General features: G+C 59.4%; 1 protein-coding gene across 1 annotated transcript in view; it reads left to right on the top strand.

Moving 5' to 3' along the window:
• The window catches only part of KDM4B (lysine demethylase 4B), a 137,890-nt gene that overhangs the window by 88,451 nt on the left and 34,006 nt on the right, over nucleotides 1-15,433 (top strand). Inside the window, 1 exon segment of the mRNA XM_025457058.3 lies at nucleotides 1,705-1,842. Within this exon segment, the coding sequence (XP_025312843.3) occupies nucleotides 1,705-1,842 (138 nt within the window).

The raw sequence follows: 15,433 nt of genomic DNA, 5'->3' as shown, positions 1-15,433 counted from the left end.
ACTTCTTGTTGGTTACTTAAATGAATCCAGCAATTTTTACTTATCTCTCTAGAGGAAGAAATAAAGATTAGCGAGCTTGAGAACTCCTACAAAGCTACAGTGGAAAGATGAACAACCTGATAAATGGGGGCAAAAGGAGGTGTGGGCACGTGTAAACCTCGGGGGGTACCGCAGCCGGCCCGGAAGGACACCCCTGAATGCCAGTGATGGGGAGAGTGCTGGGGGGTCCCCAGGTGCACAATGGGTGGCCACTGCAGAAAACCACCCGGCAGGTTCTCGGGACCCCGTGGGAATGCAAGCACGCATGTGCGCGAAGACTGGCCCATAGTGTTCCTGAAGCTCCACTCGTGGGAGCCCCACTCCAGAGCCAGCCCAAGGTCTGTCGCCAGGACGAGGAAGTACCTCACAACACATCTGCACAATGAGATTCCCTTTATAAGCGAGAAGGGACAGAGACAGACACAGGAGCACAGTCCGTGCGAAGCCGTTTCATGAAGCCCTATAAAGGAGCGTAGTGACAGAGGCGCGTCTCACAGTGTCGGGGTTGCTGGTGGCCTGGCCCTGTGCGGGGCGCTGGTTACTCCCAACCCCCGACAACCCGTAACCTGTGGGTTCTACCCAGTGTTCCGTCAAGGACTTCAGAGACTCCCTCCCTTGCCACCAGCCTCGGTCTCCACGTCCGTGGATCGGGCCTCCAGCCCCTCCTCGCGTGTTCGGGGACAGTGGGACTGTTACTTGTCAGCCTTCTTTCGGCTCCCATGTCTTCCAGGATGCTTGAGTGATGGGCTCAGTGCCACCCGGGGGTGGGGGGTAGACGGCACCCCCACCTTTTCCTGCAGGCCTTAGGGTGGGGGTTCCAGAAGCCTCCATCTGGGCTCATTGTGGACCCTCTCCCCTGTCACTCAGGCCCAGCTCCTTGGTTTGGGTCTCTCTGTTTCTGAGGCCAGATCACACCATTTGAATAGGTCTAGAACCATCAGCGTTTGACAGTTCTGATCTTGACATTGTGTCCTTCTAACATGCTATTTCTCCGGCCTCTGTGACCTCGCTTGGAAGGAGCCACCTCCTGGGATGTAAGGGACAGACCCAGGCTTACGACAGCTGGGGGCTCAGGTCGCTTCCCAGGAACGTCCTGTCCTCACAGGGCATGACCCTGTACTTGGAACACACCCCGTCCTGTGCTCGGGGGGCTCTGCAGCTGCTGCCCGTGCTGTCTGCGCCTCCTCCCCAGGCCCTGCACCATATCAGAATGTCTCCCAGTGGATGGCAGGGGGGCCACGCCCACCTCTCTCCCGAGAGTCCCTGGAGGCCTAGCATTCAATAGTCCCGTGTGTCTAGAGCAGCTGTCACCTTGGGGCCCCGCCTGGGGCGGGCAGCAGCTCTCATCCTGGCCACGGCCATACCTGCTGGAAAGGCCTGTGGGGAATTGGCCGAAGCCCTGGGACTTAGGCAGAGCTGCCTTCCACCTGACAGAGCTTGCCTGGCTCCCGAAGCCGGGGCTCCGTGGCACTTGGTGGGAAATCCTTGAGCCCACCTGGCCCTGCCATGCTTGTTGGTGGCTCCTGGTGGCCCTTGCCACCAGCCTGTCTACCCCGGGCCAGCACGGCTTCTGGCAGGTGAGCTGTGCAGTAACTGCCGCCCTGACTCTGGGCCTCGCCCCTCACCTGTTGGCTCCTGCTCACCTGTCGGCCTTTTCCTCCTCAGATCACACAGGAGGCCGGGGAGTTCATGATCACCTTTCCCTACGGCTACCATGCAGGCTTCAATCACGGGTTCAACTGTGCGGAATCTACCAACTTCGCTACTCTGCGGTGGATTGATTATGGCAAAGTGGCCACTCAGGTAAGTGCCCGCAGAACCTGTAAAGAGGGTCTAAATGTCTCTGCCTCTCTCTCTCTCTGTCTCTCTCATGAATAAATAAGTAAAATCTTAAAAAAAGTGGGGGTTGACCCCTCTCAGCCTCCCTGGGGCCAGGGCCCATGTGGCCTCCCCTTATGCTCAGCAGGGGCCCAGTCTCCACCTGGGTCCATTTCTGGGCTCCTCAGTGAACTCACCCCAAGACATTCCTCACCTGGAAGGAGCAGGGAGGAGGCATGGGGCAGGTGAGTGGACGTGTGGCAGCCTGGGGCCTGCGACCAGCAGCGGGGGGCTTTCCTTCCCCGGCAGACCCTGCTCTCTGGGCCCGAGGGCTTCCTGGTGTCTGGGCTGTCCATGGAGATTGCTGAGGGGCAAGGAGACTCCTCTGATTCTTTTCCTGGGAATTTGCTGTTCCTGTTCTCAGAGGGCTGATGTTTGGCCAAAAAACTTGACATCTGAACTGAACCCTTGTTTCCAGATTTCCTTGGCTCACCCGTCTGTGTGCTTTTGACTGACAGCTTTTGATGCGCAGATCCCTGGGAGCTGCTGGGCAGGGATGGGGTTGTGTCCACCCATTTGGCTTGGCTTCCCCTGGAGCCCGAGGTGGCTTTGTGGGTCCAGGTGACGGGATGTACACAGGCCTTGTGACTCCAGATCCCCTAGTTAGGGGGAGATGGAGCCCGGGAGAGGAGGCAGCGAGGAGGGCTGTTTGTGGAAACAGGCCCAGCCCTCCATGTGCAGCTTGTACCAAGGGCCTTCCTCCCAGGACTGCCACTGCGGCCCTGGGCCCCTGCCCTGGCCTTTGCAGAAGACGCATGCTCCTCCCGTCAGGCTGGTCTCGGGCTCTGGTCCAGGGTTTCAGCCCCTCCGGCCTCTCTTCGCTGCAGACGGTTACTCACAGGCGTCTCTCTAGTGCAGGGACACATGGAACAGGAGAACCCCCTCCAGCAGGGCCAGTGTAGTGTAAAACGGGGTGCTTCCTGTCAGCCTCCCTCGCTGGGGCCTGAGGATTCCTCCGAGGAGTTGCTTGGCCAGGTCTGAGTCAGCGCTCAGGACCTGGGCAGTTGGCGGGTTTCTCACCAGACCCAGAAGTGGTGTGACGCCCTGGGGATCAGCACGGAGGCCGCTGGCCATGTGTGGGTGTTGTGGCCTTGAGCTGTGAGCGTGACACACACCACGTCCGAGGCTCAGTGCGTAACAAAGGGCATGAAATACCACGCGAGTAATTGGTTCATGCTGGTTACGTAGACCGTGTTTTTGGATAGATTGGGTTAAATATAACGAAAGTGAATGCCGTCTGTTTCTTTTTACTTTTTGAACGCAGAGGCTGGACTGAAGATTACATAGGTGGCTTGTGTCCTGCTACTGGCAGGCAGCTCGGGTATAGACGGACTGGCTCTCCTTTATATTTCTAATTACCCGCTTGTCTAGCTTCACTGTGTCAGTGTGGTTTAGAAAAGGAAATGGGCTTTGTGGGGAAGATTCTCAGGATTTTTATCAGGGGGCCTGTCTTTGGCAGAGACGCTGGGCTTCGCTGAAAGGGGAGAGGTGGGAGCATCAGGATTTTTTCTTTTGATCGAAAGGAATGATGAAATGTCCTGGAGTGTGTGGCTTTGCTCACGTGACCCTGGGGCACCGTGGATGGGGAGACAATTCCACAGGGCCAGTGTGCAGTGAGAGCTCCGGCTGTGGCAGGAGCCACGATTGAGTCGTAAGCTCTGGACAAGATTGCAGGCCCATCCTGGAGGTGCTGTCAGCGCCGGAACTGCACTGGGGCCGGCGGGGACTGCCCAGATATTAAAAGCAATTTTGGGTTCAGCCATGTGTTCACAAACAAGTGACATTTGGGAAGTGCTGCCTTAGATTGGGCCTCCACGCTTACATTGCCAGGCGGCGTAGCGTGAAATTACTGAGCAAGTGGCGTGCAGTGCTCCGCGCAAGCTGGGGTTCAGGCGGGTGGCCGGGCCCCGTGCCGGGCTCCCTCGCAGAGCCACCCCAGCTGCCCCGGCTCCGTGGCGGGAAGGCGAGGGGGTGAGCCGGGAGTGGCCATTGGCCATGGGGCATCCGTCCGTGCAGTCCTGGCTGGCGGCCCGCAGGCTTTTTGGCGGTGGACGGGGCAGTGGTTTCTGCCTCTTGCAAGCTCTGCTGCCCCGTAACTAGTCCAGGCAGGAGACGCAGCTAAGGCGCCTGGCCGGGCGGATGACAGCCGAGGCGTGTCAGGCAGAGGAGGGGCAGGCAGATTGTTGAGGTCGAGTGGTTCTCAGGGACCTGCTGGGTCCTTGGCCGCGTCTGCGGGAATGGAGAGTGCGGTTGGGGGAGGATCCCAGGATGCTCTTCCTAATAAGCAAGGGCTTCTGTGCGGCCTGAGCTCCCCACCCCCATCTGTGCTTGGGCCAGTTCCTTCTGATACCTCCCTCAGAACCCAGGGAGAGTGTTCCACTTTCCTGATTTTAGAGACTTTCAGCCTGGTTCTTCACCTTCTCCGGCTCTCAGGAATTGCGCCCCTCCCCCCCGCCCCTCTTCTGTGGTGCCACCTTGTTCCTCTTCCGTGGTGCCACCTCTGTGCTGACGCAGCAGACACCAACCTCTGGCACTTGGCCAGCCTCCGTGAATTTCAGGGATTCGTGTTCTTTCTCCTTCTAGAGCAAGGGTCAGCAGCCGGGGCCCCATGGGCCAGTTGGCAGGCTCTTTGTATGGTCTGCAACCTGAGCCTCATCTTTGGGTAGAAAAGAATTGGTAAAAAGTCACCAGAAGAGTATGCAAGACACCACTTAGATGTAACTCAGATTTCACATTGGCAAATGAAGTTTTATTGGTGCACAGCCATGCCCATTCATTGACAAGCTGTCTCTGGCTGCTTTTGCCTGCAAAGGCGGAGTTGGGGAGTTGCTACAGAGACCACCTGGCTTGCAGAACAGAAGATAGTTGCCTTCTGGCCATTGCAGAGGAAGTGTGCTGCCCCCGGTCTGGAGGGCTGATGGCACGGGCAGGCTCTGGCCTTTCCCGCTGGCCCTGGCTCCCACCTTCCTGCATCCTTCCCCAACCCCTGGGGTTTCTGGTGTCACAGGTGCTGCCCTCTCGAGCAGGTTGGCCCCCAGTCCTGACCTCCACACCCAGCGCCATGGCTGCTGCCTCTGGAGCTTCTGGATGGGCCTGTGAGGGTGCCGGGAGCCGTGGCTGCCCAGCAGGCCAGGCCAAATGCCCTCATGCCACTGCCATTCGCCTGCAGAGCCTCGCTGCCCTGACTTCCCCCAGCGCAGGAGGAGGCCCAGCCCTCCAGCGCTAGTCGGCCCCCCAGCCCAAAGGGGTTCCCAGGTTCCTCCTGGAGGTAGAATTGCAGAGGAAGCAGCCAGGCTTACAGCCTCTTGCCAGAGCCATCAGAGGGAACTCCTCCCGGTCTTGCACCCAAGGTGTGCTCTCTGGCCTGGCCTTGCCTTGGCAGTATTCACACTGTGGCACCCGCGACTCTGCAGCAGAAGGCTGGGCTGCCCTGGGCTCTCACCATCAAGTTGACGTGGTGTTCTGCTGTTTGCTCTCTTCAGTGGTTTTCCTTCCCGAGCCACTCTGCTGGCATCAACCTTCGCTACCAGTCAGCGTGCAAGAGAACCACACGGCCGCCTCAGCCCTCCCAGGTTTGCCCTGTGGTGGGACGGGCAGGAAAATACTGCCTGTTTCTTTGTCCTAGATTCCTGGCACAGTTTCTGGATCCCACGGCCTCGTCACCAAGGCATAGCACATGAGAACCCTTGCTTCCCAGCTCCTGGTCTCTTGGGAGCAGCACTGGGCCTCCATCTGGAGGCGGGATGCACGGAGGGAAATTGGCCCCAGGGTTTTACATAATTAAGGAGAAGCCGGCTGTGCAACCAGGGACCACAGAGGGCCCAAGGGTCAGGACTGGGACTCCCAGAGGAGGAGGCAGTGATTACAGGGACACGGTGGAGGGGCTTCCTGGCAGCTCCACCCCCCAGCAGGGGGGACACATGGGCCTGGCACTTAGAGTGACAGATGTGTAACCCGGTGGGCATGGGGGGGTGGACCGAATGTTGGTGGATATTAGCGTAGTGTGGTGGGGTTTGGGTCTCTTAAAAACATACACTCTCAGTAGGTTTCTTTTTCTTACAACTTTTTTCTCTTTTTTTAAAAAAACAAACAAACACAAGTGTAGCTTTTCCAGGGAGAGGGGAATGATCTTGCCTTTCCTGGGTACTCCCTGTAAATGCCCCATAGCCCCTAGGGGTGGAAGCTTTTGGCTGTTGCTGTCCGTGGTAGGGCTGGTTTTGTTGGTTTGTTTTATAAATGGGAATTAAAAACCAAACCAGGCAACAGGCCAAACAGGCCCAAACCGGTCACTCCAGCCCAGCCTCCGTTCTCCCCTGCCATGTGGGGAGCAACAGGAGCGTAGACTGTCATATGCAGAGTTAGCAGCCTGAGTGCTGTTGGGCACCTACTGCGTGCGTAGGAGGGATCCGGGAGCCAGCTGGGCCTGCAGGGAGAAGGTGAGAGGTGGAGCAAGGGCGGGGGCCTGGGGTCCCCAGGACGCTACAGGGCTCCCGTGCCCAGCAGGTGTGGGGCCTGCCCAGCCCCGGGTCACATGCTGCTGCTCTTTTGTTTTGAGCCCTGGCGTTCCTTAGCAGGCCCATCCTCTCTCCCCCTGAGTCTCTCCCTCCAGCTTTACTGATGGCGCCATCCTGCCTCCAGGTGACTCAGGGGGGCCAGACAGGTCAAGTGACTTTGCCGAGGTCACGGCAACAAGAGGGCTGGACCCGGAATGTCCACGCCCTGCCTGTCTTCCTCATCCCACTTGGAGGCAGGTGCCCGTTGAGATTTCTGGAGGACACACTTCCCAGCTGCAGGTGTCTCTCCAGGCTGGTGGCTGCCTCCTGGCGGGTGTCCAGTGCTCAGCTGGGGTGGTGGAGTTGCCTCCTGAGGCCTGAGCTCCGTTTCCAAGAACAGAATTCCCTGGGCACGTGCTCAGACCGGCAGGCTTTGTAGTGGGATTACTATCGGGGGAGATCAGAGGGATGCGCCGGCTTTGCTCAGAGAAAATTAATGTGCACGCACTACCCGTTCTAGGCCTGAGCTCGAATTAGTCCGACAAGGCTGCCTGCCACGTTGGATTAGCTCGGCGCAGCCCTGGCTGCTCCTGTGGTGGGTGGCACTGGGTGAAGCCTGACAAGGGGCTCGTTCCTCCATGGGGGGGGGAGGGGGGGGGCGGTGCTGGCGTCCCAGGCCACTCCACAAGGCAGATGCAGAAGTTGACTGTGAATTAAACAGAGCGAGAGAGATTTAAAACCCGGTTTGATCGGCCAGGAGCCTGGGTGCACTTAACTGATTTTCCGCCAGCTGTCTGGGCCGCCGCCTGCCGAGGCCTCAGCTTCCCTGGGAACTGTCAGCTCCCCGCCCAGAGGCATCAGCAGGGAGGGGGATGCTACTGGGTGTGGAAGAGGGGAGAGGGCCCTGGCTCCCCAGTGCACTGCACGTAGTGGCGGGGAGGCCTCTCCTGAGGCCCAGCCTGGGGCCCATCAGGCTCCATTGCTGTAAAACGTGAACCAAATTGTCTAGGTCGTGTGCCTTCTATTTTGGTAAAGATGCCGCCTGCTTCAGCGATTAACCAGGAGGCGGGGTGGGGGTGAGGGCGGAGGCGTGAGGAGGAACAGGGAGCTGCGACCCACCCGGGTTGGAGGTCCGGCTGTGCACCTGCCCGTCTGCACCTCGCTGACCCTATGATTTATGGCGCTGGGCAGCCAGGTGCATGGGGCTCGCAGCAAATTGCTGTGTGAAGTGTGTTTCCCCCACACTCCTTCCCCCAAGCCTCCTGTCACTCTGTCCTTTCCCGTGTGGGCAGGTGTCACAGCCACACGGTAGCTCCTGAGGAGCCCCAGGCCCCTTGGCTTTGTTTTGGATCCTGCTGCATGTCATGTCTTCCTCTGTGGCCTTTGTAAGTGTTGTGGGAATGCTCTCACGAAGCACCTGCTCTGTTAATGTTACCTCAGTAGGAGGTGCGAGGGGTCTGGGGGGCCAGGGTCATGTCTTTGGGCCCCAGGGAGGACAGCGACATCCGGATAATGCTCCCTTTATAGAGAAAGGGGAGGAGGGTGGCGCCGGAGCCCTGGCCTCCCGCGGCCTGCGTCGTGCTGGGTCCAAGGCTGGGGACCTGGCCCGCCCGGCTGGCTGCGGGATCTGCGGGGGGCGGCCCACAGTCAGAGGCCGAGGGGAGCCCTGGGAGCTGTGCACCTAATTGTTTTGTTTATGAAGCGCTTCTGAGAGCTTCCAGTGGATTTCCTAATGAACTGGTTTGTTCTGTCTCTCGCCGCAGCGCTGGTAATTACATCAGAAACGGGGGGCCGCGCGTCTGTGAGCCATCACGAGCAGATGTGGGTTCTGCCCCCATTGGGGGATGTTTAACGCTTTGTGGGCCAAAGTGCCTGATAGCCCGAGTGCTCTGGAAGAAAGAAGCACGTTTGTTGCTTGCCACGCTGGGCGTCTGCTCTGGTGCTGCTGAGCAGAGGGTGGCATGTGGCTCTGCAGGCGACGGGGGTCGTTGCTGGCGTGGCCTCACCATGTGGGGGTTTGCTGCTCCCGAGGGTGCTCTGTCCTCAAACACGCCAGGGCACACGCGGGCCACTTGCCTGACGAGGCTATTGGCTGTGGACCCGCCCGCCAGGCCCTGGCGCAGCTCTGCGTGTTCCGCCCTCGTTCCGATGGAGGGCCAGGAGCCCCCGCTGCCACGTGGGTGGGAATGTGTGAGGGTCCCTGTGCTCATATGCTATTTGGGTTGATGATTTCATTGAACCACATTTAATAATTTCCTCTTTAGGGCAACACTGCATCTTCTCAGTCTCATTCTGCTGTTTTACATGAGCAAACTCTAATGTTTGTTAAATTCTTTTAAAAAGTAGTGGCCTCTGATTAAAGCTCGGTGCTATTTAAATTGGGGGAAATGTGGCAAACAAGACCCCACGGGCCCCGAGGCGTCATTTTCAGAGCCGCCTGTGTGTCCTCAGGCAGCCTGGAGCAGACCACCCACGGGTGGAGCTCCCAACAGGGGGCGTCTGGTGTTCTGATTACTGTGGGTCCTGCTGTGACGGGTCTGCCTTTACTGTGACCAGCATCAGGCTCGATGCCTCCAGGCCACACGTGTTCCAGCACAGATCAGAGCATGAGCGGCTGGTCGGGAATGCTGGGAGGGAATGGGGCCGGAGCCGCTGCGGGGCCCACGGGGGCTGGGATCCTAACACAGGCCCCCACAGGTGCTCAGCCTGGAGCAGTTCCCAGCCTGCGGCCCCTCAGGGGGCCGAATGTGCCTGACAGATCCAGATTTAAGTGTGTGCAGCACTGTAAACACACAAAGTGCCCCCAGGGCCCACCACCCTGACTTCCACCGCATAGAGTGGTCTTGTCCTCAGTGGGGAGCTCGGGGGACCTGAGCACCTGCTGGCTTTGGGCCCTCGCCACGGCAGCCTGACTCTAGTTGTTCGCCTCTGCAAAATGGACCTTCCCGAACTGGGGTGGTCGGTGACTTTGATATCATGTGTCGTCTGTGGCGTCTGTCCCTGCAGGCTGAGCCATGACCTGCTCTGGTGGCTGGGAGGAGGCAGGGGGGAGCCCAGAAAGAAGCTGAGACATTCTGTGGGAGGGGAGGGCCTCTAAAGGAGTGCTGAGTGGGCTTTGTTTTGTTTTTAAATCAGAATCTGTATTTTAAAGAATGTTGGACTTGCACACACGTGGGGTAAAGAGAGCCGAGCAAAAAAATAGGAGCTTGTCTCATTCTCCAGAAGCGTGGGGATGGTTGCCGTTAGCAGAGTCAGCTGAGGGAGGTGAGTCATTAACTCAAGCCCTAATGATAGTATATAGGGGATCCCTAAGTACGTAGAAGATTGGAAACAACCTGAATGCCCACAGGTGTGATGAGCCATGCAGACATTGGAATACCATACAGCCAGGAGAAAGGGTGAGGTGGCTCCTCAAGCTTGCAGGTGGAACATTCCCCAAAAATGCGTCCTAGGGAAAAGGCAAGGTGTAAATCATGGCTGTGGGATGTCATCTGTTTGGAAAGAAAAGGATGTCCGTGTTGTGTTGGTATGTGGAGAACATTCTGGAAGGAGACACGAGACAGGGGAGCCGCAGGTTCTCTGGGTAGGACCTGGAGGCTGAGCAAACGGGCTCCCGCACTCCCTCTGGTCTTCCTAGGTCTGTACCCTGTGAAGTGTTGGTGGTCCCCAGAAGTCTCTTCTGAGCTCTGTGGGCATATGCTGAGCAGCTGCTAGCGAGACCGGAGCCCTCAGTCTCCTCTGGTGGGGTCCACCCTGGACACAGTAGGTCCCAAATTCTTCAGACTGAAGGCATCTGGGGCCCAAGTATCAGTTGGAGGAGGTCAGGCCCCATGGAAGCCCCCCAAGCTTGGTGGTGAATGGCCCCTGGAAGCAGCTTTGGCAGTCTCGTCTGAAGTCCAGAGACCTACAGAGTGTGGCCCAGGCTTGCGGGGAGAGGAGGGTGCGGACCCCAGCCAGGCCGGGGCTCCCGCAGCCGAGGAGCCACGGTGGCCTTGAGGTCAGCGGGGACAGGCTGCGGAGGTGTGTGCGGCGGGGTCAGCTGGTGGCGCGCCGCCTCCGGGGGAGCCCTCCTTTTGCTATGTGATATTAAAGGCAGGTCTGGCTTCCGAGGTTTTATCTCACTTTACAAAAGTGCACTGTTTCATATGTGTTGGGTCATTTTGCGTGGGATTGTGACGGCTAGACAAGGGTAATTCTCAGAAGTTGAGAACAAAGCGGCAGGCCTAGGAATCAGACACAGAGAAACACTTCGGTTGCCTTTCTCCTGCCAGATGAGTGGCACAGGGAGGGCTGGAGAAGTAGGAGGCAGCGGTCTTATTTTGGGATGGGAATGTGCCAAGGCTGAATGGTCCGCCAGCCCCAGGCTGGGCCCTTTGCTCGTGGGATCGCATTTAAAACCCCTGACAGCACGAGGCTGGTCCCCTTCCCTTGGAAAGATTTAGCATAATGACTTCCTACATACTGCCCCCTCCCTGTCCCCGTAGGCAGGGCACGGTGCCAGCCTCCCAAGGAAGAGGCAGGGTGCGTGTCTGAGCCTGTGGGTTGATGCTTGCTTTACATTTAGCAAAAAATGCTTGCAGAGGAGACCCTGGATCCAGTGGGACAAACCCCAGTGCCCTCTGGGGCTGGATGTGTCCTGGGCAGTGATGGGGAGCAGAGGGGCTTGTGGGGCGGCCAGTCCCAGAGGAGCCACGGATCCCTGGCTGCCTGCCACCTGCTGACTCAGACCCTTGCCTGCCGCCCCTGTGGTCTGGGAGCGTCCTGTGAGCAATGGCGAGGTGCTTTGCCTGGTGAGGCCCACAGGAATGCAAATAAGTGAGATCCTCTAGGATGTACTGGGCGTGAGTCTTTATTCCTTTGAAAAGGCTGAATTTTTTGTTTGTTTGTTTGTTTGTTTTTTACTTCAAAGCCCAGAGAGGGAGAGGTGGAGTTAAGGTGGTGGACCTCGATTATCATCCTGCAGCAGGGTCCCCTGTGGGGGTCAGGGTCTCATGTTGGTGGTCTGGGTGCTGGTCTGCCTCCATGCGCCCTCGGCACCTGCCCTCTGTGGCCCAGACAGCCCAAGCCGGGTGCTACTGGGCCCCGAGGGCCACCTACTCTGAGCCTGACGATGTGCCGCTTTCTATTTCTTCATGCTCAGGAAAGAAAAAACCTATTTGTCTCTGCTTGGGGCCCTGCTCTGACAACCAGAGGCAAACCTCCCCCGTACCCTGTTTTCTCATTTTCCTTGGACTTAGCGGCAGATCCTGGGAGACCTAGGCATGAACGTCGGGCTCTTTGATATGTCAGTCTTCCAACCTGGGGTGACAGCCTTCCTGCTCCCGGGTCGGTGCTCAGATTAGGCCTCGGGCCCCTAAACTCCACGGTCGTAACTCTTGTCATTTGTCATCTGGAGGTGACAAGAGTGCTTCTCATTGAGCCTCTGGCTGGCACTCTCAAGATCCGTGGCCTTTTGCATGATTCTGTGACAGGAGTGATCCACTGGGGGTCACAGAGGCCTATGCTGATGTGACAGGAGGCTCTGTGTCGGGAGCACCCTGCCTGAGGGAACGGCTTGGGCCTCAGCTGGGCTTCTGCGCCCCCCGCCTGTCCCCACCAGTATTCTCGGGGACCCTGGTGAGATGTCCAAGGGAGTCAGTTCCTGGGTGGGTGAGGAGGCAGCCTGCAGCCTGCCCCCTCCCCCCGGCGTGCTTATGTGGTCAAAACCAGCAGTAACCGGAGAGGCAGAGAGGCATGAGGGGGTGCACAGGGTGTGCTTGCTTCCAGCGAGCAGGGGAGGGCTCTGTGTGTCTTTTGTCCCCCAGTGCCACCGAGGGCCACCACAGGGAGGGCCCGGCGTGTGGCGACACCTCCTCGATTCAGCCTCACCAGTTCAGGGCGCAGAACAGTCCACACGTGGAAGATGGGACCCTCTTTGAGCTAAAAGTCTGGAACCATTTTGCTCTGGCTTCGTATGACTTTACACTTGCCCAATCTGGTCTCCACGCCTTTCCTTGTACACGCCTACAAGCTTAGCAAGTCACGGGCCCTCACCGCCTGCTCACACTCAGGGCCGCACTGCCCTGGGCTCCGCTGTGCGGGGGAGTCCGTCAGGGGAGCCACTCCTGGGCCTCGGGCCTCATCCCGGATGTGTCCCTCCGCTGCGTAAAGAGCGTTACCGCCTGTAGGTGTGACACCCTGGGAGGTTGAGGAGGAAGAGGGTGCCGTCTGCACGCCCGCCACCGCCACCACAGGGGAGAGAACGCCCCCCCCCCACCCCCAAGGCTGATGGCCCTTCACCTTCTGCTCCAGGTGCAGGTGCAGTGCTTCTGAGCGAACCCAGGTGACCCAGGGCCTGACTCCTCATTCCTTACGTGTCATTTCAGAGACGCCCGTGCTCACGTTCCTCCGTGTGTGAGGGCCTGGGTTCGTAAAAACAGAAACACCAGGCAGTTCCAAGCAGAGCGTGTGAAATCGTGGCTGGGGGCAGGAGCTGGCATCTCTGCTAAGAGGGGACCCTAAGCCCCTGGGCAGCATGGGGCTGGTCCTCTCGACCCCCCGGGTACCCTGTGAGGCCGGGTCTGGGCCCCAGCTGGGTGAAGGTGCTTCACAGCTGGCCCAGGCCCCCTGAAGTCCTTCTGGGCGCCAGGCGTACGTTTTTGCGGTGAATGGCCAGCCTGGGCGGTGGGTACAGGGCGAGGGGTGGGGGCAGGTGGCCCAGAGGAGGCTGAACTGAGGCCAGGCCTCTGATCACCAGGCTCTAGGTGCTTCCTGGCAGCTGGTGAGAGCTGGATTCTGGAAACAGCTGGTGGGGCGTGTGCAACCTGCCACGGTCCGTAAAGAACAGGACTGTAGTAGGTTTCCACAAGGACACCTGTCTGGGTGAGCTCAGGCCACTGTGACAAAGGATCACAGACCGGGTGGCTTGTCAGCAGTAGGAATGTGTCCCCCACTGTTCTGGAGGCTGGACATCTGAAATGAGGGTGCCAGCGGGGCTGGGTTCTGTGAGAGCCCTCTGGAGGGTTGCAGACGGCTGCCTTCCCGCTGTGTCCCTGCATGGAGGGGTGGGGGTGACCGAACTTCCTCCTGATGTTCCCATCTTCTCATGGGGATGGGCTTCCACCTAGAAAAGCAGGGGGACACGACTCCATCCACCGCACGTGCCTGTCCTGCCCTCCTCCGCTCCTCCTTGGAGGGGTTTTGCGGGGAGGGGGTGGGGAACTGCCGCTCCCCCTCTGTGCTGTCACTCCAGGCCGCGGGTTTTGCCTGCATTGGGGGAGCGCCACTGAACGCATTGTGTCGATTAATTAAATTGGCACGGGCGGCTCCTTGAGCTGCCTGTCAAGGGCTCTTTGAGGTGCATTTTGTAGGGCTGTCGGGCTCCTCTTGATGGGAGGCGTCATCAGGGAAGCAGTTTCTGCGTTGCGTGCGTTGAGGGGTGGCCACCCTGCCCTGGCCCAGATGTGCCCCTTTGCCACTGGTGTCTGATGGGGAGCAGGTGAAAGGCCACAGGTGCCGGGCCTGCCCAGGGCCCCGTCCAGGCCAGTGAGCCCAGAATTGGGGGCGAGGGCTGAGTGCCTGTGGTGAAGGGCCCATGCTGTGGGTGGCAGGCAGGCAGGCCCCACCCAGGGACCCGCAGCCGAGGCTGGGGGGTGGGGGACCCCACTCGAAGGTGCCTCTGTCCCCGCCCTCCCCCCACCCCAGTTCCCTGCCTCTTGCCTTTCCTTCCTTCTCTGTTCCCAGACGGCCCTGCCTGGCACTAATGGAATCACCAGCCACCCTGCGTTGGCTGCTTGGGGCAGGACAGGTGCCACTTGGCCTCCTCATGACTGAGCCTCCCTCAGAGCGGAGCCCTGCTACACCCGGTTCCGGCAGCGACGGGGTGGCTGTATGTCCTGACAGCTGTACGGAGGGCCCTAGGGCATGCTCAGGCCTGCAGGGGGCCTCTCCGACCTCCTCCCCCACATTCGTGCCCCATTTCTCGTCAGAAACTAATGACAGGACCAACTCCCTTTGAGAGCACTCTCTGTCGCTGGTGCGGATGGGGGGACTGCTAACTCGGGGGGCTGATATGCGAGCCACAGAAACTGTCGGCTTGACAGATGCCAGCAGATCCTTGAGAACGCGTGTCTCAGAAGGTTTGGGAATGGGATGGGGGCTGGAGGGGGGAAACGAGAAGATAGAGCCCTTGGCTCCGGGCCTCCCTCCCCGGGGCCTGCTGCTCAGAGGCCTCCCTGAGGATGGTGCCGTGAGCCCCCGCCTGCTCTGAGCCCCCTTCCAGGCCACCCCTGCAGCCTGGGGCCTGTGTACCTCCTCCCGGCCACCCCAGCCACATGAAGCAGCACCGTGGGACATCCCCGGTCACCGGGTAGCAGGTGGTGAGGGCTCTTGGGGGGTGTCTGGCGTGCTCAGCCCCAGGAGGTTGCTTGTAAGGAGAAGCTGGGCCTCTCTACTGGCCTTAGCAGCCTCGCCTCCCCACCTGCGGGGCCGACAGGAGCCCGTGGGTCTGTGGCTTGGGCTCCCCAAGCTCAGCTGCTCTGTGCCGTGTCCTAAACCCCAGTGCTGTTGCTCCCCTCTCCGGGACCCACTGCTCGCTCCGGTCATTGTCCCCACCGGTGACAAGCCCCACCACAGCCAGAACCCGTGGAGAGGGAGCGAGGCTCTTCCCAGCAGCACCGCCCCAGCCGGGCAGTGGGGCGTGGGCCAGGCTGCACAGCAGCAGGCAGTGCTCCTCGGAGCACATCCACGTGTCCCACTCCACGGTACACACAGGTGCTTTTTTTAATTACTTAAGGAAAAGCAATTGCCAAGCCACTCCATACAAATCCCTTAAGCTGCTGTTGATGGTGACTCTGGGGAGGCCACGGCCGGGCCAGGAATCTGAAACACGGGCACCATCTGTGCTCCCGCCGCTCCGAAGCCAGATTGCACCACCAGCCTTTCTCTCCTGCACAATTTTTCATTAAATGAATTGCGTTTGCTGGGAATCGCTTGTCCATAAATATTCCCTCCCACTTGGCGTGGTCAGGGTATTGCAGTCCTCA

The sequence above is a fragment of the Canis lupus genome, chromosome 20 (assembly GCF_003254725.2).
Source record: "Canis lupus dingo isolate Sandy chromosome 20, ASM325472v2, whole genome shotgun sequence".
NCBI lineage: Eukaryota > Metazoa > Chordata > Mammalia > Carnivora > Canidae > Canis > Canis lupus.
The sequence above is the reverse complement of the archived record's forward strand: the minus strand, read 5'-3'. Positions and strand labels throughout refer to the sequence as shown.